Source organism: Neofelis nebulosa, chromosome 5 (genome assembly GCF_028018385.1).
Source record: "Neofelis nebulosa isolate mNeoNeb1 chromosome 5, mNeoNeb1.pri, whole genome shotgun sequence".
Classification (NCBI taxonomy): domain Eukaryota; kingdom Metazoa; phylum Chordata; class Mammalia; order Carnivora; family Felidae; genus Neofelis; species Neofelis nebulosa.
The window spans coordinates 91461621-91488198 of NC_080786.1; the positions used below are offsets into that span (position 1 = coordinate 91461621).

General features: G+C 37.3%; 1 protein-coding gene across 1 annotated transcript; it reads left to right on the forward strand.

Moving 5' to 3' along the window:
* Positions 1-579: 579 nt before the first annotated feature.
* Positions 580-26484, forward strand: MIX23 (mitochondrial matrix import factor 23). Its single transcript, XM_058731195.1, has 5 exons — positions 580-699; positions 12005-12130; positions 17482-17628; positions 23046-23105; positions 26175-26484. Exons 1-5 carry the CDS (start codon positions 649-651, stop codon positions 26223-26225), a joined length of 435 nt encoding a protein of 144 aa, XP_058587178.1. The 5' UTR covers positions 580-648; the 3' UTR covers positions 26226-26484.
* The last annotated feature ends 94 nt before the right edge of the window (positions 26485-26578 follow it).

Consider the following 26578-nt stretch of genomic DNA (forward strand, 5'->3'; position numbering starts at 1 on the left):
TGCTTACTATTTCTTCAATTTGCCTATTTTTATAAAACCAAGCATTTCCACACCTGAACGCTTTATACAGCCCTTACCCCCACACTACCAGTAATGTTCTTTGTTTGTTTTTTACCTTTATTTTTGAGAGAGAGTGAGGGAGGCTCTGATGCGGGGCCTGAGATGACCTGGGCCAAAATCGGATGCTTAACCCACTGAGCAGCCCAGGATCCCCCAGTAATGTCTTTTTAAGAAACATCTCTTAGCAGTCCCAAATTCTTAACGAACAAAGGCCTTTGTGCTGAAGGGACAAGAGGTAAATAATGGAGTGGGAGGGTTAAGAAAAGCCTCACTTCTACTCTAGATTTCCTTTTCAAATGATCAGGTTGGTGCCACCAAGGGGGAAAAAATGGGATTGGAGTAAAACTATCCCTACAAGTTCTGATACTCTCCGATACCTCTAGGCCAGTTCCAGAGGCCGTGTTAAAGGGGTGGGAACAAAAAGAAGGATACCACGGCTACAAGTTTCGGTGCAGACGAGCACCAGGGAAAAGACAAACCTTGCCTTAGGTTTCTCGCTTTCTTCGGAATAAATTTTGTTAGGCGGCGACGCGGACACCTTTGCTCCGTGGTGATTGGCTCCCGGCGGGGGCCTCGCGTTTGTCCAATATGGCGGCGCCCAGTGGCGGTGTGAACTGTGAGGAGTTCGCCGAGTTCCAGGTGATGGGGTTTTCCTCATGTGGCAGGTGTTACCCCCCAATTGTCCCTGGATCCTATTCCCTGCTGTGGCCTGGGAGGGAGTGCGGATCAGTTGTGGAAGAAGCGGGCAGTTCAAGGCTCCTTTTCCCAGCTATTGGAGGTCATGGGGGCGCGGGCTTGGCCATAGCGAGGCAGCTCCGTGGGGGTCATGGTTCTCCTTGCGACGCCCAGGCCTTGAGTAACCGTCCCAGGAAACTTCGAGTGGTTCCGAGGTGGTAAAACCAAGCTTGGGCCGGGTGGTAGAGATTGTAACAACCTTTGAGGCCATCCCCTGAACTCAGTTCCTAGTCTCTGCCATCCCCCTCCTGCTTTAAGTTGACCACTCGTAGGAGAGAAGAACGTGAAGGAGAACTTATTTACTTGATAAAACAAAATAAAAACTTGGTACAAGTCTTACTGTTTTGATAGGGCAGAACGTTTGGGGTTCTTGAAGGGGCGATTAATGTTAGTACCTGCTGTGGTGCTTCTGCCTTCCTATCCATTACATGAAATGAAACACTTAAGGAAAATGTATTTTAGGACTAATACCGACCCATGAATTAAAGAAAGGGGTCCGGATTTTAACTAAGTTGCTATGAAAGTTATTTTAATGTAGGTATAAACGTGCTGATGTCTAGATAAAGAGTTGAACTTAAAAAATCACGACCTTACAAATGTATCTTTAAAGATAATGAAAAATAATTTCACGTATCACTGACCTATCTGTAGGAAGTTTTGTTCTATGAGCCATTTTGTAGGGAGTGGTATTCTTGAAGATAACCTCAACAGACTGAATTATTTGACAAACATTATTTGGCCAAAGAAGTTTATGTGGGGTCTTTCCACTTTTTTCGTGCCCTCTTCACCACTTCAGCTTCTCCTCATAACAGATGAGCACAACAGCAGCCAACTTCAAATGTGATCAAAGTGCTGGACAAATACTGATACTTGTAAAAATCTTAAATAAGATAGAAAAAGGTCGTTAGATTATGAAGCATATAGAATATTTAAGATTAACAGGCCTGTTTATGGCCTTGATCTTTCACATTAATTAGTACTATGAATTAATGAGCTCAGATAACTGAGCAATGATAGCCTTAGGTTTACTAGAATGAGCACTGGTTAGGGAGTTAGATGTTCTGGGTTCTAATACAGCTTCTGCCATTAACAGTTTTTGGACCTTGAGCTAATTGCTTAACCACTTAGGAATTAATTTTTGAATCTGCAAAATAAGATTTTGTTAAGTGACATTTAAAACTGCTTCCATCTTTATAATTATTTGAATCTCTAAAACTAAATTTCTTTTTTTTAAATATAATTTATTAAGTTAGCAAATATACAGTGTATACAGTGTGCTCTTGGCTTCGGGACTAGATTTCTATGATTCATCGCTTATATACAACACCCAGTGTTCATCCCAACAGGTGCCCTCCTCAGTGCCCATCACCCATTTTCCCCTCTCCCTGCTTCCCCCACCCCCATCAGCCCTCCGTTTATTCTCTGTATTTAAGAGTCTCTTATGGTTTGCCTCCCTCTCTGTTTGAAACTATTTTTTTCCCTTCCCTTCCCCCATGGTCTTCTGTTAAGTTTCTCATATGAGTGAATTCTACATATGAGTGAAAACATATGATATCTTTCTCTGACTGACTTATTTCACTTAGCATAATACCCTCCCGTTCCATCCACATTGCTGTAAATGTCAGGATTCCATTCTTTCTCATTACCAAGTAGTATTCCATTGTATATATAAACCACATCTTCTTTATCCATTCATCAGTTGATGGACATTTGGGCTCTTTCCATAATTTGGCTATTGTTGATGCCATAAACATTGGGGTACATGTGCCCTATGAATCAGCACTGCTGTATCCTTTGGATAAATTCCTAATAGTGCTGTTGCTGGGTCATAGGATAATTCTAATTCTAATTCTAATTCTAATTCTAATTCTAATTCTAATTCTAATTCTAATTCTAATTCCACACTGTTTTCCAGAGTGGCTACAGCAGTTTGCATTCCTACCAACAGTGCAAGAGGGTTCCCCATTTCTCCATATCCTCACCAACATCTGCTGTTTCTTGAGTTGTTAATTTTAATGTTTATTTATTTTTGAGAGAGAGACAAAGTGTGAGTGGGGGAGGGGCAGAGAGAGAGGGAGACACAGAATCAGAAGCAGGCTCCAGGCTCTGAACTGACGCGGGGCTCGAACTCATGAACCATGAGATCATGACCTGAGCTGAAGTTAGATGCTTTACTGACTGAGCCACCCAGGTGCTCCCTGAGTTGTTAATTTTAGCCACTCTGACTGGTGTGAAGTGGATCTCAATGTGGGTTTGATTTGCATTTGATTTGATTTGTGGTTTTGATGTGTGTGTTGGCCATCTGGATGTCTTTGGAAAAGTGTCTATTCATGTCTTCTGCACATTAAGAAATGTGCACTGGATTGTTTTTCAGGTGTTGATTTAAGTTCTTTATAGATTTTGGATGCTAACCCTTTATCCGATATGTCATTTGCAAATAACTTCTCCCATTCTGTCTGTTTGCCTAGTTTTGTTGATTGTTTCCTTTGCAGTGCAGGAGCTTTTTATCTTGATGAGGTCCCAGTAGTTCATTTTTGCTTTTATTTCCCTTGCTTTTGGAGACGTGTTGAACAAGTTGCTGCAGCTGAGGTCAAAGAGGTTGTTGCCTGTTTTCTCCTTTAGGGTTTTTATGGTTTCCTGTCTCACATTTAGGTCTTTCATTATTTTTATGTATGGTGTAAGAAAGTTGTCCAGTTTCATTCTTCTGCATGTTACTGTCCAGTTCCTCCAGCACCATTTTCTAAAGAGACTGTCATTTTTTCCATTGGATACTCTTTCTTGTTTTGTCAAAGACTAGTTGGCCAGACGTTTGTGGGTCCAATTCTCTGTTCTATTCCATTGGTTTATGTGTCTGTCTAAAACTAAATTTCAAAGGTATCTGTTAAAAGACCCAATAGTGCTTAGAAAACACCTTTGTTTTTTTCTTTTGGAAGGGCAGATAAGATGTAAGGGGAACAAAAGCTAAATTCTCTTGTAGAACCATTCCATTCACAGAAATAATGTAAATAAAAAGATCATAAAATGAATGTCATTAGTGAAACCTGGGGTAACTTTTTAAATAGTCTTTCTAGGGCTTTTCCAAATGTGTGGTTTATAATGGGGAATACCCTGGGTTAAAAGTCAGAAGATCTGATTTTCCAGAGCTGGTCTTGGCATATCACTTAACTTCATTGTAAATAAATATAAGAACATTTGCCACAACCCTCATAGGCACACATGAACATAAGTGAAGGTAATGTAAAATGTAAAAATTTAGTATAACATTTAGGTTTAGATGAGTTAGGTAAAATTATAAGCTGTGGTTAGCTGGCACACTCACAAATTCTTAATCAAAGATATTTTTTAAAGCTGTGAAACCATTATATTTTGTATAGAAGTACCCTAAATGTGAAAAGCACTGCACTGAGTACTGTGGAAGAGAAACAGGAAATCATGTATTTTTATTATAAAGATTTAGGTACTTTTTCCTTAAAATTTTATTATGGAAATGTTCAAATGCTACAGAAAAGTTGAAAGAATTTTACAGTGAATACTTATGTACATCTAGATTCCATAATCAGTGATTTGCTGTATTCACTCTATCACATACTCATCTCAATATATCCATCAGTTCACCTCTTTATTTTTTTGATGCATGTCAGTGGCAGTTGCAAACATCCATATTCTTCACTCCTAAATGTGTCACTGTTCATATCATTAACTAGTATTCAATATTTGTTCACTTTCATTTTGTAAAATTTACATGCAGTGAAATGCACTGATGTTAAGCATACCAGTCTTTTGATATTTACATATACCTGTAGTACAAACTTCCATCAACATAGAGAATAATACCGTCACCTCCAAAAGTTTCTCATGCCCTTCCCAGTCAATCCCAGTCCATACATCCCTCCTCCTCCCCTCTTACAGGGTACTGCTGCTATCCTGATTTTTTCCATGTAGGTGCATGTTTTAAAGTTTGAGTCTTTGAAGTATTTTTAGTTTTTGCAGTTCTTACTTTTCTATTATAAAAATTGGACTTAACCCTCCTGAAAAATACTGTTTCCAAAATGAAATAAAGTCCAGAAAAGAATGTTTAAAATTGAGTGTCTAGAACTCCATTTGAACACTCATTTAGCAAGAATTTATTGGATGTCATATTAGTCTGCTAGGGCTCCCGTAACAAATTCCACAGACAGGGTGGCTTAAACAACAGAAATTAATTTTTTCACAGTTCTGGAGACTTAGAGTCCAAGATCAAAGTCCTGTTAGGGTTGTTTTCTGATTCATCATCTCTTCCTGGCTTGCGTTGCAGCCTCATTGCTGTGTTCTCACATGGCCTCTTTGTGCACAAAGAGAGAGATCTCTGGTGTCTCTTCCTTGTATAAGGATATGAGTTCTATAGGATTAGGGCCCCACGCTTATGACCTCATTTAACTTTACCTCCCTATAGACTCTGTCTCCAAATTCAGTGACACTGGGGATTAGGACTTCAACATATGAATTTGGTGTGGTGGAAGACACAATTCAGTGTATAACAGATACCTGTTAGGTACCAGACACTTGGGGAGACTCAGTGGACAGAAATAAAACAAGGAACATAATGCAAGCAGGGATATAAAACATGTAGAAGATATTTAGAATATGAATAAAGTGCTATAAAGGTCAGAGAGATCAAGAGATGGTAATTGAGTTGGGCCTTAGGCAGAACCAGGGGAATTCTAAGTAGAAGGAACAGTATATAGACAGAAAATTTTATGTATCTGGGGGAAATAGCCAATCATTATTGCTGGAATTCCAGATTTACACGGACACAGGAATTACGAAAAAGATAGGAACCAGATTATGGAAGGGCTTGAATGCCAAGTGTGAGATTTGGGAGTCATTTTTGAACAGGGGGCGAAATGGTCAAAGAGATGCTTTAGGAACATTCATCAGTACTGCCACAATCTTTGTTCACACCCTATCATGTCTGCAATTAGCTTTGCAGTCCATCCTTATCTTTAGTCATTTCTTTCTCCAGTATATCCCCCTTCAATCTAATCTCCATGACTTTATACTGTTGTCTTCTAAGTTTTAGAATCTGAACCGTGCATCTAATTTCAGGCATCTGTGACCAGGTCTAAACTACTTAACATGACATACAAGACCTTTTAAAACCCAGTCGCAATGTCTTCTCCCTAGTTATATCTCTACCCTCTCTTATTCATGTTTCTCTCTCCCCAACCACTGCCACCTCCAGCATACATTTGAACTCTTCTGTCCAGCCACAGAGGCCTACTTTTCCCTGAATGCATCAAGCTCTTTATCATTTCTGATTTTTTTCCACTGGTTGCCACCCTGAAATCCCTTCTTCCTGACCCTATCTCTGACCCAGTTCATATATCAGCTGAACAAAATAAACTAAGTATTTTTTCCCAGAATGTTTAAGTTTTTGTATTTCTGTTGGGAATATTTATTCATTTATACAGCATTGATTTTGCTAATTAGGTTCGGACAAAATAGACTGTTTTCTAGCATCCATGATGATTCCTTTTGTAACATGTCCAGCTGCTCTCTGGGCCTGGAGGTGCTGGGTGCCAAGAGGGCAAGTCTGTTTCTAGCGTGGTGGTGGTGGGGGGGGGGCGGGGAGCATAGTGTGAGCATTGCTATAAAAATGTGGTTTGAGGAGCAGAATCTGAAAAGAGCAGCATGTGAATGGAATCTACTTCTTGGTACCTTCAGGCAGAGGGTGAGGAGGGAAAGGTTAATAAATTCCAGATCATTCTTTGGAGTATATTTTTATTTTACTGTCATGTAATCGACCTTTTACCACTCCCCATATACCCTGCCCAAAATAATTAAAGGAATTTACCTGAGGATCAACCTTAGGAATAGAGTGTAGTATAATTATAGGGGCAATAGAAAGTTTTCTCTACCCCTCCCTACTAAACCTGGGCACTCCTTAAATACCAAAATTGGCCTGTGAGAGGATGAGATTTTCACCGCACAATTACAGATAAGACATAAAATGCAATTCTAAGATAAGTGAATAATTTTAAATGGCCAGCCTAAAATTAGAGATTCATGATATATCAGAATCTCTTCTTGTTTTGAGGAGGATTAAAGATTGGAGAAGCTGGAGACATTACAAAATTTGGAGAGTTACCTTTTCTAATGCTTTGACATTTAGAAGTTAATTAGGGTTCCAGGTCTAGTCTTGAGAGAGCCACTGAACTGTGTGTATTTCTGTATTATCTCTGTGGACTTGTGTTTTATTGTGTATGATGTCTGCCCAGGGATGTCTTCTATATATTTTCTTAGTGAATTTGTGAGAGAGAAAGGGAGGGAATGAGGGAGGATGCCACTGGAGTCAGGCATCAGATATTAGTCTGTAATTCCTTATGAATAATACACATGATTTATTGGGAGCACTTGGGTGTCTGTGTTGACCTTCATTTGCTCTCAGTCTATGAGGGCCAACCAAGCTTTTCTCCAGACCCTTTTGGAGTTCCCTTAAGAACTCTGGCCTTTTTTTGCACTGTAAAGAAATGTGTGCCTAGTGAGGTGTTTTATATTTCTTTTCCTTCTCCCTTTGTAAGTTTGGAAGAAATTCCTTTCTGAATCTTACCCCCCTTGCCCTTTTAGTTTTTTTTAGTATCTTTTTTGTGATATTTAAGAATAGCTTATAGTTCTTTTTATCAGTTTAGAAATTGTCATTATATTTTCTCGAATTCAGTACTATCCAGTAGAACTCTTTGTAATGGTGGAAATTTGTACCATCCACTAGCAACATGTGGCTCTTGAGCACTTGAAATGTGGCTAGTGCAACTGAGGTACTAAATTTTAAATTATTTAATTTTAATTAAAATAACCTCATATAACTAGTGTCTACCCTATTAAAAGTCAAGTTTTAGATCATATGTTGATGATTCTCTAGCACAGATGATTGATGTATTTGAAAATCCACAGTTGTAGGTTCCATTGGTAAGACTGTGAAATTGACTGATTCATTACCTAGTTAATGCAGATAAATTCCCATTGCTTTATAAAACTTAACTGTTTTAATGGAGAGGAATTTGGCTATATAGCTAGTGATAAAACTCAAAACTGGTTAAAGTTCACAGTAAATAAAAATTCCAGGGAATGTCAAGCTATGTATCTTTTACCTGGATTGCTGTGTCAATCTCCTAACTGATCCTTTGCATCTACTCCTGTTCCTATCTAATTCATTTTCCACATTTTAATACTTTAACCTAAGCAGTCATTTCAGAATACAGATTTGATCACGTAACCCCACCATACCTAAACACTTCATTGGTTTTCCATTCTCAGGAAAAAGACTAAAATCCTACAATCTGACCTATAGTGGTGGGCCTCAGTTTATACTATGTTTTCTCTTACTTTGTACAGAAGCCACATTAACTTTAGTCCATTAAACATTCTATTCAGATGACTTGTTAAGATCACCCAGGATTTCCATCTTGCTAAATCTGAAAGTTAATTTCTGTTCACATTTTTCTTGACTTCTAGGAACATTTAACACAGGTGACCATTCCCCCCCTGAAACCTTTCTTCTGACTTCTGTGATATTAGTTTTTCTCCTGTACTTTAAATGCGAGAGTTCTTTCTTGACCCCCTTCATTCCCAACAGTCTCCTTCAGTGATCTCTTCTCGTCTCATGACTTTTAATAACATCAACTTGTTAATATAACTCTAGCCTTGTTCAGTGTCAGACTGGTATTTTCAACTTTCTATCCAGCTTGTCTATGCAGATATTTAAGAAGCATCTGAAACTTAACATGTCCAGAGCAGAACCTTAAAAAAAAAGAATCAAACCTTTTTTGTGTGCAAAAATGCAGTCCTATTCAAAAGGAGAGTTAGTACCATGGATCCCTATATACCCAACCCTTAACTTCAACAATCAATTCATGGCCACTCTTTTATTTATATTCTGCCACTCACCCCATCCTAATTAGATTATTTTGCAGCACATCCCAGATACCATATCTTTTTTTGTAAGTATTTCAGTCTCTATTTCTAATAGATGATAATTTAAACACACTACCAATATCACATACAATTAACAATAACCCTAAGTATTATCAAATGTCCTTTGAGTCGTAATAGAACTTTGATCTCATTCCTTCCAAATCTTTTCTTCCCTCAGTCTCTCCCCAACATCAGTTAACGGCACTACCATGGATTTAGTTTGTTCAGGCCTCAAACCGAACAGTCATCTTGTTTTCTCATTCCTCACCACCAGTTCATCAGTTTAGCCTATCTGCTCTATTTTCAAAATATATCCTGAATCCAGCTTCTTCCTAATTCTATTGCTACCTCTCAATCAAACTATCTATCTCTTGCCTAGACTACCATAGTAGTCTGCTAAAGAGTCACCCTGTTTCCATTCTCTTCTCTATAATCCATTCTTCATCTACAGGCGAAGTTATCTTTTAAAAAAATTAATCATGTTATACCATTCCCTTGCCTTAAATCCTGTTGCCTTTAGAACAGAGTCCTTAATTGTTTCCATGGTCTCTGTTGTCCTTCATTTTCTGGTCTCCTCTGACCTCACTTAATACCACTTTTCCCCTTATTCACTCCCAGCCCACTTGTCTTCTTTTAGTTCTTCATATACCCCAAAGTTTGTTCTTGCCTCATCATTTTTGACTTATTCCCCCACATGTTCGTTTAGTTGGCTTATTCATGTCATTCAGTTCTCAGTTCAAATGCTGTATCCTCAGAGAGGCCTTTCTGGATCTCCTTATCCAAAGTGTTAGCCCCTCAGCCCCACTGTCATTCTTCATCCCATTACCTCAGTTTGTTTTCTTTTTCACAGTGTTGTTCAATACTGAAATTATCTTGTTTGTTGAGGCACTTGCTTATTACCTGTCTCTCCCTATGAGAATTTTGCTCTTTGAGGGTCAGAACCTTTAGAATGTTTAGAATAGTGTTTAGAATGGTGCCTGACACACACTAGACATTACTAAATATTTTTTGAATGAAGAGTGAGTTAATAAATGAACTGTGCTGGGTTCTGAATGCTTCATATGTTTAAAGAAGAAAGATTGCTGAGGACTCTCAGACAAGGAAAGAGTTTTATCCAAAAGGTATAACTTAAATCTTGGCCTCAGAAGATCATTTTGATATAGATAGGAGAAAAGAGAGATTTTTTAAAAGAGCTTGCTTTCTTTCTTTCTTTCTTTCTTTCTTTCTTTCTTTCTTTCTTTCTTTCTTTCTTTTTGAATAGTCAAGTTATAGGTGTGCTGAAGTTGGAAAGGAAGGTTCCTGTCTACTGCTTCTGCTAATTATGTACTTTTTGACACTAAATGGTGCTTCTGCCTTTTGTTTGGAATTTGCCATTCACACATATATCCTCCATTGTACACAAAACACTCAAAGTGGTGGTTGCTTAGTGAATATGTTGATATTATCCCTTAAGAATTCCAACTTATAGAGAATAATAGTACTATTGACAAAAATAGAAAGATACTGGAAGAGGGGATAAGATAATGAAGCTGGTTTTAAACCTGACATTTGCCTGTGTGTTACTACTCTAAATTATGAGCCTTCTACAAGCTATTTAACTTCTAGATTGAGATCTAGAAAAGGCTATTAAAATACTGATTGAAGATTAATAGACTGATAGGAACAGAATCTACACTGCAGACTTAGACTGAATGGCTTAAATGGTTATTATAATTGGAAACATCTAAATGTTCATTATTGGGGAAGTAGTCTTACAGACTGTGACACTTCCACAGGATATTTATGCCACGATTAAAAATATCTTCAAGGCACTTTGAGTAACAAGGGCAAAATGCTTATGGTATAATGTCATAAAAGCAGGACTTTAAAGTGTCACAGAGGACCTCCAGTTGATAAAAATATTCATAGATGTGTACGGAAAAAACTATAAACATCTTATAACATTAATAATAGTTAACTGTGGATGACTTTTATTTTTTTAAACTTTTTTGCTAGTTTTTCTAAAATGACTTGTAATACTTTAATCATAATAGAAGTTTTTATTTTAACAAATGGATGAAGAAAGAAATGAAGTTGGTTTCAGTCATGGATTTCAGTTTGGCATAGGAAAGATAGGCTGGTATGTTGAAGGAGGCCGAGAATCAAACAAAGTTGCTTTTAATACACTTTAATATTGAATGTTAACTTGTTGGGTGTTTTTAATATATATATTTCTAGCATTATATACTTCTATTTCCCTGATGATTTTTCAGCCATCATGTTTTGCTGGGCTGGGGGGCGGGGAAGAGAATTTAAGAAACAATTAAAAAAGAAAGAGAAGAGTATAGTGCTGGAAACAGTTTGTGTTTTCTGGAGACAGAGCGTACCTGATGTCCAGCCTTTCTCTAGTGACAAGTGAAAAGAAGTACCCTAATCAAAATGTAGAGAGAAGGGACTGTCCTATGTAGGTATTCTCACCAGAGTCTTTTTAAGTCCCCTGCCCTTTCAGTATTATTTTTCTTTTGGTTGGTTTTTTGAGAGTTGGAGCCTTTTCAGGAGGAAGAGATCCGTGGGAAATGTGAGTAGGGTCACTAAGAAAAGGTAAAACTAATTTCTGTTTTGTTCTATGAATAAGAAAGCCATGAAGAGACTTGATTCCTTCTATAGAAGCATGCTTTCTCCTGTACTTCTCCTGTATTTTTGTTACAGAAATAATAAAACAATCATAGTAAAAAGCTAAAAAAAGCAAAAAGCCTAAAAGGTCATAGGTTAATTTCTAAGTGAACCACTACTGAGTATTTCTTATATAGCTGTACAGGATTTTTCCATCTAGTACCACATTTTAGAATGATAGACATAGAGGCAATAGAGCAAGCAATTATGCTGGATTGTTTGGGACAATTTGAGGTAATTGCGTTTAGTAGAAACTTTTGTTGGCTGTATGCTTGGATGGAAAGAGCATACACTGTTTGCTAAGCATGTGCCACCAGGTGGGGTTTAAAAATGAATTAAAGCAGTCATGACCCTTGAGATGGTCACATTTGAGCCAAGAAAACAGGGTTGGTGCCCATTCTTAGAATTACGATTACATAACCTATTATTCTCATAATAAAGATTTTCCTGTGGTTGCACTAAATTTAGCATGGTTTCTCTACTCCTAATTTACAGGATTGTAAAATATCCAAGAGCTTTATGGATTTTTTTTGTTTGTTTAAATGTTTCTTTTTTAACACTTAACTTTCAATTCAGGTTATTATTCTTTTATTTTAAATATATATAGGAATTACTCAAGGTGATGAGGACGATTGATGACAGAATAGTACATGAATTAAACACTACGGTTCCAACAGCTTCCTTTGCAGGGAAAATTGATGCAAGCCAAACCTGTAAACAACTTTATGAGTCTGTAAGTGTATCTTTTGAGTCTTTTGTGCTTCCTTTATGCCTTTCTTTGCAGGCAAAATAAGAAACCAATTAACATGTAATTAAACTGGATGAAAGTATGACATCTTCATGTTTTCTTGCCTACGTCTGAGGGTGTGTATAAGTTTTGATCTGGTTGCTACAAACTAAGGAAAACGTGTGATCTTATGCACAAGTCTGTGGAGAGATGGTTCTAATGAATGAGAGCATTTTTTGGCCCCTTCATGGGCAGCCTTTAACTTTAGAAACTTTATGCACCAGGGAACGAAGGAGGAAGTGAAACAGTCAAGTAAAACAGGGAAACAAGAGCAAGGGTTTTGAATGAGTCAGTCCTAAGAAGCCAGACACCTGATACAATGAATTAAAACCTTTTATACTTTCTGTATCTTTTTTCTTCCCTCAATCATCAGGGAGGGGAATAGAAGCATTTGGTAGTTGGGAGAGAAGCCACAGATCTTGTCCTCGTATGAGGCTTTGGGTTCTCAAATATATATTTTTTCATAGACTCTTAAAGAGTTCTTTTGTGTCGCTTTATAATTTCTAAAAACAAAAGGAAATAGTAATGTGGCCAAGTATTTTTTTTTATAATTTACTTACATCTTTTCATTAACTTGGAAGCTAATGTTCAAATGGCATTTGCTTTTCTATGATCTCCCACAAGATTACTATTTGGATTCTTATAAAGAAGATATTACTTAAAACCTAAAATTCTATTTCTCAGTTATGAAAAAAAAAGTCAGTTTTATTCATATCAATTAAATTCAAAGCATTAATAATTGCTGATGTTTTTGTCCTGCTTTTATATGAAAGTGTGTTGTTTTATTGAGTGGTTAGGTGATTCTTGTGGCTTGAGAAATTGCAAATCTGTGAACTTTAATGAGTAGAATCCAGTATTGGAAGTAGGGAGCATGAGTCCAAGCCCTATTTTATTTTGAGGTTGTTCACTTAGTTTCTTTGGGTAGCTCTGTCTGAAGAACTAGAAATTTATGATCACTTTAGTGATGCCCCCCTCACTACCCATATAATCTCTAGAAAAGAATCTCACTTGTTTTCATTTATAATCTTTTTTTAACCTAAAGATTTATAGTGTAGGGATTAGCAACATAGATTCCAGATGTAGATTAAGTCCTACCTCTGCTTCTTCCTAGCTGGTAGCCTTGAACATGTCACATAACTTTTTGCCTCAGCTTCTGTATTTGTAAAATAATAACATAATAGTACCTAGTTCATGGGGTTGTTAGAGGATTAACTGAGGTAATATAAAGTGCTAACTGTACTAAATGTTTTATATATAAATGCTTGCTGTTTCTATTATTATTGTTGTTATTATTATCCCTTTGTTGCACCAAGATAATCTTGCATATTGGAACCTTTTGTTTTGGATATTTGAGACCTTTCTGTTTTGGATATTCTCGTGTTTGTGTTTCGGTTTTTCTCTGTCTGTATCCTAAAGGGATCCAACAACATGAACATTAGAGGAAGGATTGTTTATCTAGTAATTTTGTGCCAGGGATCAGGCCTGCGGCAGAGTGCCTATGCTAATAAGTACCACTGAGTTCCCTTAGATATTATCTCAGTTAGGAGTGGAGCTCTGTGAAACATCCAAATTGCTTAAGGTTACTTTGACTTCTTTTAGCCCCTGATGCTTCCCTTCTATAGCTGATGAAGAAATGTTTGCACTCTCTAATAATAATCCTCCTTCATAGCAGATGATCAACAAAGTTATTATGAAGTACTAATTGTAGAAATTCCAAATCTTAGAAGAATACTCTTAATGAAAATAATTTCAGTGAGATCCCCTTATTAAAGGGTATCCCTTGAATCTATGATTTTTTTCTAGCTGTACATTATTTATTGTTTATTCTCAAGATAAATGTGAAAATCAATGCTGAACATTAAAAAGTCTGAATTTGGAACAGTGTTTTACAAGTGCAAAACAATTACTAGTGTCACAGTGATTGATTTAGGGTAATTTTTAAGGATGTCTCTTTAATATAATGAATCTTTGGAATATATGTTTAAATGATATGCTTCCCCTTGCATCTTTTTGTCAGAAATTCTGGAGAAAGATTTAAAAAACACAAAGGGCCAAGACAAAAACTTACTAACTTTTGTTTTATTTTATTTTTTTATTATTTTTGTAAATTTTTAATAGTTTATTTATTTTTGAGAGAGAGAGAGAACACACATAAGCAAGGGAGGGGCAGAGAAAGAGGGAGACACAGAACACAAAACAGGCTCCAGGCTCTGAGCTATTAGCACAGAGCCCTACGCAGGGCTCAAACCCACGAACTGTGAGATCATGACCTGAGCCGAAGTCGGCCACTTAACCGTACTGAGTCACCCAGGCATCCTATGTTGTGTTTAAAAAAAAAATTTTTTTTAACATTTATTTGTTTTGAGAGACAGAGGGACAGAGCATGAGTGGGGAAGGGGCAGAGAGAGAGAGGGAAACAGAATCCAAAGCAGACTCCAGGCTCTGAGCTGTCAGCACAGAGCCCGATGTGGGGCTTGAACGCAGGAACTGTCAGATGATGACCTGAGCCAAAGTTGGCCGCTTAACCAACTGAGCTACCCAGGAGCCCCCTGTGTTTTGTTTTTAAATGATGGTTAAACCAAGGGTCAGTGTCAGGGTTCTGACAAATGATGTTTCGGAAATTAGAATTTAGTGTAGAGTTAATTTAGAATCAACCTTTGTTCAGGAAAGAAAACACCCAAAAACTATGATCACGAAAAGTGTTAGCATTGTTTCCCTTAAAGGCAAAAAGGATTGTTTTTAAATAATGGTTAAAAGATAGCAGGTGAGGGGCGCCTGAGTGGCTCAGTGGGTTAAGCGGCTGACTTCGGCTCAGGTCAGGATCTCACAGCTCGTGGGTTCCTCGAGTCTGCTTTGGATTCTGTGTCTCCCTCTTTCTCTGCCCCTCACCTGCTTGTGCTCTATCTCTCTCTCTCTCTCTCTCAAAAAAATAAATAAACGTTGAAAAAGAAAAAGATAGTAGGTGAAAATTTGACTAAAAGAAGTTCTTAGAGTTTTGGTAAAGTATAATAAAACTGGGAAGTCCTAGATAGACCCCTGTTAGACTAGCTTTGAATCACTCTCTTGCCCCATCCTAAATGCCTTCATTCTGAAATTGCATACCCCAAATCAAAGGAAGTATGGTTATGATATGGTTATTACTCAGGGATTTTCTCCTCTAACCAAAGGAGCTGCTAGTTATCAAGCGTCCTCATTTCTTTGACATGTGTACAGAAAGAAGTCTATGCATATTCCTCTTGCATATGGCTCTTAATTCTGAATTTTCTTGAAGGTTGATCATGAAAGCTAGACTAAAATAATTGATAGTACAGAATAAAAGATGATTTGCTCAATACTTTCTGTCCATAGGGGAGTGAGTTCACAGTGGGGCTAATCTGAAGGAAAAGTATGCAGGTGAAGGTAGGAGGGTGGTCTTCAGTAAGAAGTGTATCTGCAGGAAAGGGGCCAAGTTAATGAGGGGAACAGTGGAGGAGAGCCTAACCAAGGAAGGCACCTGTGTGGTGGGAGAGGCTGAAAGGAAAATATTGAACATTTTAATAAAATGTACACAATTGGAATTTGATTTTAAAATTCAGATAGAAAAAGTGAAAATACTGTGACAGACTCCTACTTGTTGCTAATGCTATTCCACCAATTATTTAGACAAAATATTAAAGTGATTAAATAACATCTGACATCTGAGCAGTGTATTGAGTTATGTTATCCTTAGATTTTAGAGGTAGAAAGGATATTAGCGATTATTTACTCATAATCCATAATTTTGCAAAAGAGGAAACTGAAGCCTGGAAATGTTAATTATTTAGCCAGTCTCATACAGGGAGAGCTTCTTAACTCTAAGTTAGGATGGTTCATTTCTTCTGTTTTGGGAATTTCCCTACCCTCAATGGCTCCTTTCATTTTCTGGAATTATATCTGAAGGAGGAAACAAGTAACAGAAGCAGCGTATTAGCCAATGAAATATAGGCCTTGGACTGTCCTTGTGAATCCTAAACCTTACAATGAAAAAAATTAGCATATTAGAGTAATTTAGTATAGGTGGGGTTAATGCCTCTTAGTTTGATTTTCTTCTCTTCACATAGGTATGATTTATAATCAATGCACTTTTAGTATTGTCGCACTCTAGAAATGCAAAGGTTTTTTTCCTGGTGCATATTAGATCAGTAGTTCTTAACTGCAGGGTCCTGAGATGATCATTTAAGAGATATATTTCAAATAACTTAGGAAGAATGCTTATAGGATGGTTTAGTCCTGTGTTTTATATACAAATATGTATAATAGGTTATTCCTAGTATAACTCATTAGCATAGCATTAACATATTCTCTTCAGAGGGAAGAAGGAATGATATAACATGATTAATTAGATGGAGGAAGTTAACACCTAAATTTTAGTTGGAAGTGAACCACCTTTGTTTGTGTTCCACTAATTATAATGGCGATTGCATAGTGCTTGCTTCAGCAGCACGTATACTATAATGGCGATTACATATTATTTTAGTACTTTGCTTTTACTCTCCCCCAGGTTTATGGGGCGTCATCAGAATTTGGCTATGATCATGGGAGTGTGTTCGAATAATGATCATCAAACTTCGTAAATGAAGGAAGAAAATAAATGCAAATTGTTGTATTGGATTTGTTATATAAAGATGAAACTTAGTAAAGAATTGCCCTGCCAGATGTCCTTTCAGTTGGCACACACAGTTGATGGAGCCAATAATCTGTACTTCATATACAATTTTCCCGTATTAATACTTTAAAGTCTTGAAAAGGGCTCTGTCTTGCATAGGTAAACATTCTTTGTTTTTCTTTAGTGTAACGAATTCCTTCTCTACATCACTTACTTCACAATTTCTTGCACTTAGTGACAACACAAGGCTGAAAAAACCAATGAAAGGACAAAAAAAAAGGAGGAAGAATAGCAGCAGTGGCCCCGAAGGTGTGTGAGGGTGGGTAGAGGGTAGAACACAAGGGATGGAATACTGGGGACAGGAATGTAGGGAGAAGGGACTGAAATGAAAAGTCCTGTGTGGGGAATGCAGGAAGAGGAGTGGGAAATCCCAGAAGTATATGGAAGGAGGAAGACAACCGACCTCATACTTTACACCATGAGAGGTGTTGCCTTTGATCTGTTTTTTGGTGATTTAACTGGTTCAGCACAATCTTCTCTTCCATAGATTCAGTTTTTAAAAATTGTTTTAGAACTATTATATTTCTGTAGCCTAAAAATAAGGATTTTTTAAAAACCACTACAATGTAAAAAATTGGTATGATTTTTCTCTATTGTTCCTTTGTTCCTTTAGTTGATGGAAGCTCATGCCAGCAGGGACAGAGTCATAAAAAATTGTATAGCTCAGACCTCAGCAGTAGTAAAACACCTCCGAGAAGAGAGAGAAAAGAATTTGGATGATTTAACGTTATTAAAGCAACTTAGGAAAGAACAGACAAAGGTAAGTTGAATAAGCTTTAAATTTCTGAGCAAAAGATTTTCAAAATAGCTGTCAAAATAAATTTAGCTTTCAAAATAAAGACAATTTTTTAACACCTTATTTATTTGTTGAGAGAGAGAAAGCATAAGCAAGGGAGGGGCAGAGAGAGAGAGAGTGACAGGATCTGAAGCAGACTCTGTACTGACAGCTCAGAACCTGGAGCCTACATCATACTCTGTGTGTCCCTCTCTCTGCCCCTCCCCTACTCACACTCTGTCTCGGTCTCTCTCTCAAAAACAAATAAATGTTATAAAAAGAAAAAGAAATGGTCATTACTTTAAAAAAAAAAAAAAGGACCAGGGACGCCTGGGTGGCTCAGTCTGTTGAGTGTCCGACTTCAGCTCAGGTCATGATCTCACAGCTCATGAGTTCGAGCCCCACGTCAGGCTCTGTGCTGACAGCTTGGAGCCTGGAGCTTGCTTTGGATTCTGTGTCTCCCTCTCTCTCTGCCCCTAACCCACTCGCATCCTGTCTCTGTCTCTCAAAAATAAATAAACATTAAAAAAAAAAAAAAAAAGGGACCAGATTAATACTTCATTTTTAGTGGGCTTAATTTTATTACATTTAGAAATTAGTTGGTATGTTAATTTGCATTTCATGAATATATGCAGTGTAGTAGCTTTAGCTTAAAGAAACATGTAATCATATTTTCTTTCCATTTTTTTATATAGTATACTGTTAAATATAACAAAGGATATCCTTATATATAAAAGGATTAACACAGACCAACACCACATCAGAAAATCTAGGGAAATCATATCTGTATCTATGTTTAAAGGCTTGACTTAAGAATAAACTTTTTTAGGGGCACCTGGGTGGCTCAGTCGGTTGGGCGTCCAACTTTGGCTCAGGTCATGATCTTGTGGTTGGTGGGTTCGGGCCCCATGTCGGGCTCTGTGCTGACGGCTCAGAGCCTGAAGCCTGCTTCAAATTCTGTGTCTCCTCCTCTCTCTGCCCCTCCCATGTTCATGCTCTGTCTCGCTCTGTCTCTCAATAATAAATACACGTAAAAAAAAAAAAAAAGAATAAACTTTTTTAACGTATTTACATTTTGAGAATATTTACTTCTGGTTTCGTCTGTAGAAATTTGCTGAAATGCAATACAAATATTTTCAGAATATTACTCTCTTTAGCTATAAAAGTATAGTATTATTTGAATACAACCAGGTACACTAGAACCACATTATAATTTATTTCCCTACACAAAGAAGTTACTACGGATCTCCGGTTCTTTTTGGACACTTTTTTGTTTCCACTTCATTTCCCAGCCTTGCAGTTTTCACTTTTAAGAAAACAGCAAGTGTCCACTGAGTGATATGTCAGAGGAAGCCTTTTTTCCTCAAAGTCAGCTGTAATGCAGATAGGGTGTGCACCTCAGAGTATAAGAAATGGAACAGGACTGTTCCTTTATAGCCCTTAATGGTGACATGTCAAGAAAACATTTGAAATGTGTGCCATATTTTATTAAGTGGAACTCATTGCTGTCTTCTTTTGTGCGGAGCTGCTTAAAGAGTGACTTTTTATTTTGATATAATTTCAAACTTATGGTAAAGTTGCAATAGTACGGGGAACTCACTTATACCCTTTACCTATATTCACCTATTGTTTGCATTTTGCCCCACCTGCTTTGCGATACATTCTCTCCACCCTCCCCTCCTTCTGCCTCCTCCTTCCCTCCTTTCCTGTTTCCTCCCCTTTCTACCTCACATAGGCATTTTTATTTACTGAATCATTTGGCGAGAATGTTGGGTACAATGTTCCTTTGCTCCTTACGTACGTTGGTGATTTCCTAAGAAGAAGCGCTTTTTCCTATATGACCACTGAGCTATTATCAAAATCATGTCTGTATTTCAAGGTAGCACAGTAGGTGACTTGCTGACTGGGTGACTGAAAATCCAGTATGGGACAAAATTGTGTTTTTCATTACTGAACAGTCATGAGGTCTGCCCTTTGTTTAGTAGATGTAGCCAAGCTTTGAAAAGGGGACTTACCATCACTCTCAAGCCTATATTCTTGTAGCTGCCCGCAGGTGAGTGTGTGCACTTGCTCAGTCATCCCAGGGCTGCACCATGTCTTACTGGATTCAACCACCGTCTTCATGGCTCTCTTTGTTCATGACGACTGCTTCAGTCCTGTATTCCACATCTGCTCATTCATCTGGCAGTGGTGGGGTCCTCAGACAGTGAACTTAATGCTGTAATGGTCATCTTAGTCATGGTTTATGAAGGCTTGTAGATAATTTCTATAAAGCTGGTTAAAATCTAGTTATTTTGGATTTTGTATTTCAACAGACTCTTGAAGGTTTTGACAAAGAAAACTACAGGGCAGGGCTATTATATCAGAAACTGAAAACTCACTATTTGCAGATTACATCAGACAAACACTACAATTACTCCTGTTAGTGGAGAACAAAGTTCAGAACCACTGAGTCCTTGGGAGTGATTTGTTACGTAATTGATCCACCCTCATCTCTGCCCTTCAGCCTCTAGGGCCCAGAGAAAATCACCAGGGTGACCATTGCAGGGAGTAGTTTTAGAAACCAGTCAGCAAGTTACAAAAGGTAGCTTTCTAGTCAGATACTGTGTAGGACTAGAGGGTGACTGTGAATAGTACTTAACCAAATAAGAAAGCTTGAATTTTTTTTAATTTTCAAGCTTTCTTCATTTTCATGAAGATTATGGAATCAGAAAGAGAACTTTTAGAGATGTTCCAGGTCTACCTCTTCATTTTTTTGAATGAGAGAACTACAACTCAGGTACTAACTGATATCCCCAGCTAGTAAGTGGTAGAGCTGGGACTTTAACCCATGTCTTCTGACTCTGGATTCAGTGCTTTTACATTAAACTGTGACTGATAGTCAAATTCTGACTACTGTAGAGAACATACTTTATTCATATGCAGAGATGCCAGTCTAAAAGTCCCCAGTTCTTTCCCTGAGTCCTTAACTCAGAAAAAGCACATTCCTTGCTGCAACTGTGTAACTGCTGTCACCTATTGTCACCTATTCAAACTTCCTTTGAAAGGAAGTTTACGTGTTTAAGACCTAGAGCCTCAAAACAACCATCTCTCAGGGAGCATTTTGTTGGTGGCACTGAAATTGTATTAGAAGTTGGTTGTAATATCTGAAGCATTCAAGAATAGAGAAAACATGGGTTATAAAGGCAGGTGGCCCTAATGAAATGAATCTCTTCTACCACTTGGTGGCTGTAAACTTGTAAATTAATTGCTCTGAAATAATCTGATTTTTGGTTTGTAAAATGTAGTTGAGATTTCTTTATTTTTAGAGATGAGGATTAAATGATATCATGTGTGTAAGAGCCAGCATATTACCTAATGTACTTAGTAGTTGTTTTCCTTTCCTTTTTGAGACTCTGGGACCCCATATTTTTTTACATTAATCCTCCTTACAATATCTTGGAACCATTGGTTTCTACTTTTTGTTTAATCACTACTTACGGGGGTAGGGGAGGAGAAGTATGCAAATCCTCTGTAGCAGTGGCATTCTCTTTTTGGAAGTTGTAATTATTCAGAGATTTTCTTATATATTGTGAAAATCTGCCTCCCTGTAGTATGTGATTATTGTTCCTTAATCTTCACTCTGCAAGTATGTAAGAGAAGTCTAAACCCATTACTCCGTGACCTGCCCGTAAATATTTGTGAGCAGTTATGAAGACTGTCCTAGTGGCATGTCGTGACCCTGTTTTTTGATTGAGTTTACTTCTTTGGCACTCAGTCCAGGCTTTGACAGAACAGTGAACCTTCAATAATTTCTGGTCCATGTAGCTGATTAAAATCTGAGGTTGCTTTGATGTCAGCAGATGGGCTTCTTCAGGCTCGTTACTACTTTACAGAACAAGACTGGTTGTCAGAAATGCAGTCCTTCCTCTCATTCTAGTTTGAGTCCTATGTACCTGACTATACTCTGACACCAGTTCTGAGTCTAGCAGAGGACTTTACAAGGAGCCATTGGATCAGTACTAAGTTCCTATCTTACTAGTGTTACATGCACATTGCTTAAACATCCTGCCTGAACTCTGCTCCTAACTGGTCAGATTCATTGGCTTGGGTCCCTGACTCATGGTTGCCTAGATCTTGTCTGGCTCTCTGGTATTTTGTTCCCAAATCTCCTGGCTTGAGTCTTAACTTTGGCCTGAGGAAATCATCCTGGTTTTAACCTCTTGGCTGCTTCAATCTGTAGTTCGTGCTTTTTGTCCTACTTTTCCTGAATAGTTTCAAGCCTTCTTCCTGGAACTAGCAAGCTTCTTTCAAGTTTCTCCCACTAGAAGTGACTAGGAGTATGATTCCTCCGCCACCCCCCCCCCCCCCCCCATCTGGGCCTGGCAATGGAATTGGCTACTTTTCTGATAGAGTAATTAGGTTGGCAGTTATCAGGGAAATTAGAAAGACTGTAGCATTAGTATCAGACCTCTGGCTGCATGCTCAAGGTGTGGAAAACTCAGGCCTTTCTAGATCATTTGGGCCTTAGATATTCCCCTTCTTTCTCTGTTTTTCTTCTTGATTCTTTTTTCTTTATCCAAATCAGGTTGCCACCTCCTTCTTTTTATTCCTCTGTGCTGTCTTTATAAATCTGTATTATAGGATCAATAACTAGAACTAGAATTATTGAGTTCAAGGACATGTGAATTTATGTTTTTATAAATCTTACCAAATTGCCCTCCATAGAGGTTGCAACAATATATACTCCTACTAAAAATGTGTATGAGTGTATCTTTTCCCATACTCTCACTAGTAGTAGGTTTTATCAGAGGTACTCATTTTTAAAAATTTTTGTCATATTATGGCTTGATTTGCATTTTTCATACATTACTAACATTCTATATTTAAAAAATGTTTATTGGCCATTTGTGTTCCTGTTGTGAACTACCTGGACATTTGATTTTTTTTTTTTTTGGAGCTCTCAAGGTGAGGGGCACCTGGGTGGCTCAGTCTGTTAAGCGCCCAACTCTTGATTTCCACTCAGGTCATGATCTCACGATTTGTGAGTTTGAGCTCCACATTCAGCTCTGTGCTGACAGCATGGAGTCTGCTTGGGATTCTCTCTCTGTCCCTTCCCTGCTCGAACTTTCTCTCTCTCTCTCTCTCTCTCTCTCTCTCTCTCTCTCTCAAAATAAATAAATAAACTTAAAAATAAAGCTCTCAAGGTGATTATAATATGCTTGAGAACCACGACTTAACAAGATTTAATAGCAGATTAGATACCAGAAGAATGGGCTGTGTCCAAGATCTAGCCCAGGTGATACCACTAATGAAGAATGGAGGAGCAGTAGCTGCTTTTATTAGGAAACTATAAATAGAATTTGGTTTTAGTTCTTCAATTTGAATTTTCATAACTCCAACTTTTTTTTTCTTTTTAACAGTTGAAATGGATGCAGTCAGAATTGAATGTTGAAGAAGTTGTAAATGACAGGAGCTGGAAGGTATTAAATAATGCTGTCTTGGAGCGAACTATGAGGGAAACTGAACTAACAAAGGGAAACCAAGGGAGGGGGGTAAGGAGTCCCTTAGGGCTCTCAAGAAGAATAGACATCCTTCATTTATAAGCAGCTGAAAGTTTTAACTTTGAGAAGGGTGCAGTTGGCATCCAAATATAGCCACCGTATAAAAATCAACTTTATAGTCGTATGCTAGTTTTTATGACATGTCATGGTAACAGAATTGGAGACATTTTGTATGTTTCCTAATACTAATAATGGGCATATTTGTTATTTAGGGTTATTACTAGTTAACTCAGAACCTTCAATGGCCTTATTTGTTAAAACCAGCCTTTTTGAGGCCCATTGGTTTGCATAAATTTTTATATCATTAGCTACCCTTCACAGTGACTTGCTTTCTGACATACCTGATCGTGAAACTTATTTGTACATAACTTTACTGATACCTGATAATAGAGCTTTTTATGGCTGCTAGGTTCACATGTTCCTTATTGCTGCCTGCACAGTTCTGAATAGGAATTAGATTGGAGAACCAGGATTCGAGGATCAAAAAATCACAAAATGCTGACTTTTGTTGTATGAAATGGTGTATCTATATACCCTTCTCTAAAATTTCAAAGATTTCCAAAGGGAAAAATCTATGAAATCTGAAAGAATGAGCTGAAAATTCTGTTTTATCCTTTGGAATTAAGCAATGGAATGAGATTAAACACAGAGACGTTAACTGAACCCAAACTAGAATGTACCAACTTATAGAGCTGTGAATAAATTGCAAAATACAAATTGATTTTCTTTGCTATATCACTTTTCTTTATTTTGTCCTCTTTGACAAGATTTCCTATTCCTGCTCTTTCTACTAACATGAGAAGGTGTTTGCTACTTGAAAGATTTTGGCGATATTTGTCCATTTATGTTCTACAGAGAGATAATATTTATTCTTGGGATGGGATAGGGGAGGGGTACAATGAATATCTGATTTGAAAAACCCAGTGGAGAGGTTGGTATATGTCAAATGTAGTGGGAAGAGTGAAGCATTTTTAGATTTGATACTAGTTTTAAAGAAAATATACTCCATCCAGTCTACAAAAACCCAAGTTGTCTACTAGATTTTAAAAAAAGAAAATGTAAGCTGTGGTGCAGTAAGCCAGCAAAAGTTATGAAGGCATTTAGGAAAAAGATTTGGAGAAGCTTGGCCAAGTCATACATGTCCCAAACATTGTCCCAAGGCCACCAATCTAAAGCCTCGCCTGGTTTGAGCATTGAGAACTTGAGGGAAATGTCAGGACTGGTAACTGACAAGAGATGAACTGTAAGACGAAAGGGCCAGAGAGAGTATATTTAATTTCTGCATTTTTTTCTTTTATTTGTGAGTTAACACATATCAAAGAGGATATAACATGTAGAATGTAAGGAATATTAATAAAATGAACACTCTTGTATCTTCCACCCAGCTTAAGAGATTGAATAATACCAGTACCATGAAATCTCCCTATGTAGACTTTTATTTTATTTTTATGGTAGTCCACAGTGGCCAATATAGGTTGGTGTGTGTGTGTGTGTTAACCTTAAAAATGATTTGTTCCTTGGAGCGCCTGGGTGGCTCAGTCGGTTAAGAGGCCGACTTTGGCTCAGGTCATGATCTTGCGGTCCGTGAGTTCGAGCCCCGCGTTGGGCTCTGTGCTGACAGCTCAGAGCCTGGAGCCTGTTTCAGATTCTGTGTCTCCCTCTCTCTGACCCTCCCCCGTTCATGCTCTGTCTCTCTCTGTCTCAAAAATAAATAAACGTTAAAAAATTAAAAAAAAATGATTTGTTCCTTATGTCATTGAAGTATGAAGGTAAATTCTAAGAAGAAATGCTTTTAGATTTTTATAATTTTTTATTTGGGCACTTAAAATTTTTAGACATGATTAAATATTTTTAAATATTAAAGGATATATGGTAAAAATTCTACCTCTCATTCCTCCCTTTCAGCCACCTCCTTTCCTTTCCTTCTAAAAGGATGATATTTACTTTTAGATATTTGCACAATTCTAAATTTATGTATGTATATACACACACACACATTTTCCTGTTTGTTATATAGAGGTGTTACTGTCCATACTTTTTTTTTTTCCTTAATATATCTTGGAGATCTTTTCAAATCAGAACATACAGAGCTTCCTTATTCTTTTTTATATTTGCATTATATTCCATTGAATGGCTGTACTAAAATTTTTATTTAACACAGCCCCATATTGACAGGCACTGAGTATAGAATGTTCTCTTAACATTTATGATACATAATTTGTTTAGGTTTTTAGAAAGAAAGTTAAATAGGGCCGCCTGGGTGGCTCAGTCGGTTAAGCGGCCGACTTCAGCCTAGGTCATGATCTCGCGATTCGTGAGTTTGAGCCTCACATCGAGCTCTGTGCTGACAGCTCAGAGCCTGGAGCCTGCTTCAAATTCTGTGTCTCCCTCTCTCTCTGCCCCTCCCCTGCTCATGCTCTGTCTCTCTCTGTCATTCAAAAGTAAATAAATGTTAAAAAAAGTTTTTAAAAAAGCGAGTTAAATAGATCAAACATTTTATAAATTTACATAGTTTAGCAAAAGATTGATTTCCCTTTAAGTATACCTACTTGTGAGAAGAATCTGGTACTCTTAGAAAATCACAGCAGATATCTAAATAAAATCTACATTATAAAAAGGAAAAAAGCTTTATCATAAACTTATTTTTAGATATTTTTGTTTAACTGCACAAAATATGTCCAGAATATGGAATGAAAATGTTTGCTAGTTACTATTACTCAATAAGCTAGCTTGTGATGATTTTTTCCTTGAATAATAGGAATTTTATTTAAAAGTTAAAATTGTCTTATAAATGGACTTCAAAACCTTCTGTATTTTTAGCACCTATAAGTTAGTTTGAACTGCTGAGGAAACTTCTCTGTTCCCTAAATCTGTTGACCTGGGATAAAAATGGTTTTGTCCTCCTGAACCATGCTAAATTTAATTTAGTTCCAGGCTTGATTTATACAAGATGGCTCAATGACCTTTGTTTCTGTTTAAATATTTTAGGTGTTTAATGAACGCTGCCGAATTCACTTTAAGCCTCCAAAGAATGAATAAAAAGATACTTTTTTATAAAAGGACCGGGACATCTCATAAGAGCTAAGCATGACAGATATCAACAAGGTGGGCTTCCTAGGATGATTTCTGAGCCAACAGTCCAAGACCTTTTGTTGATTTCAGCCCCACTTAGCCAAGACCTTAAGTACAAATAATTCTGATAATTATGGAAAAATCAACTGCTATTTTATACTGATTCTGTAAAAAAAAAAAAAAAAAATGTTTTGTAACTATTAAAATAATTTTCTGACTCAGTGTACATATTTATTTGATTGTTTTCCAAGTTGAGATCATAAGTTCTTAGAATTTAAATATGGTTTCAGTGTCTGATTTTATTTGTATTATACCTTTTT

What these genes read in the sequence shown, in the direction of transcription:
- MIX23 (XM_058731195.1), top strand. Translation starts at nt 649, where the DNA reads ATGGCGGCGCCCAGTGGCGGTGTGAACTGTGAGGAGTTCGCCGAGTTC. An exon ending in AGGAGTTCGCCGAGTTCCAG is followed by an intron (nt 700 to 12,004) that starts GTGATGGGGTTT and finishes AAATATATATAG; the next exon opens with GAATTACTCAAGGTGATGAG. An exon ending in GTAAACAACTTTATGAGTCT is followed by an intron (nt 12,131 to 17,481) that starts GTAAGTGTATCT and finishes TTGTTCCTTTAG; the next exon opens with TTGATGGAAGCTCATGCCAG.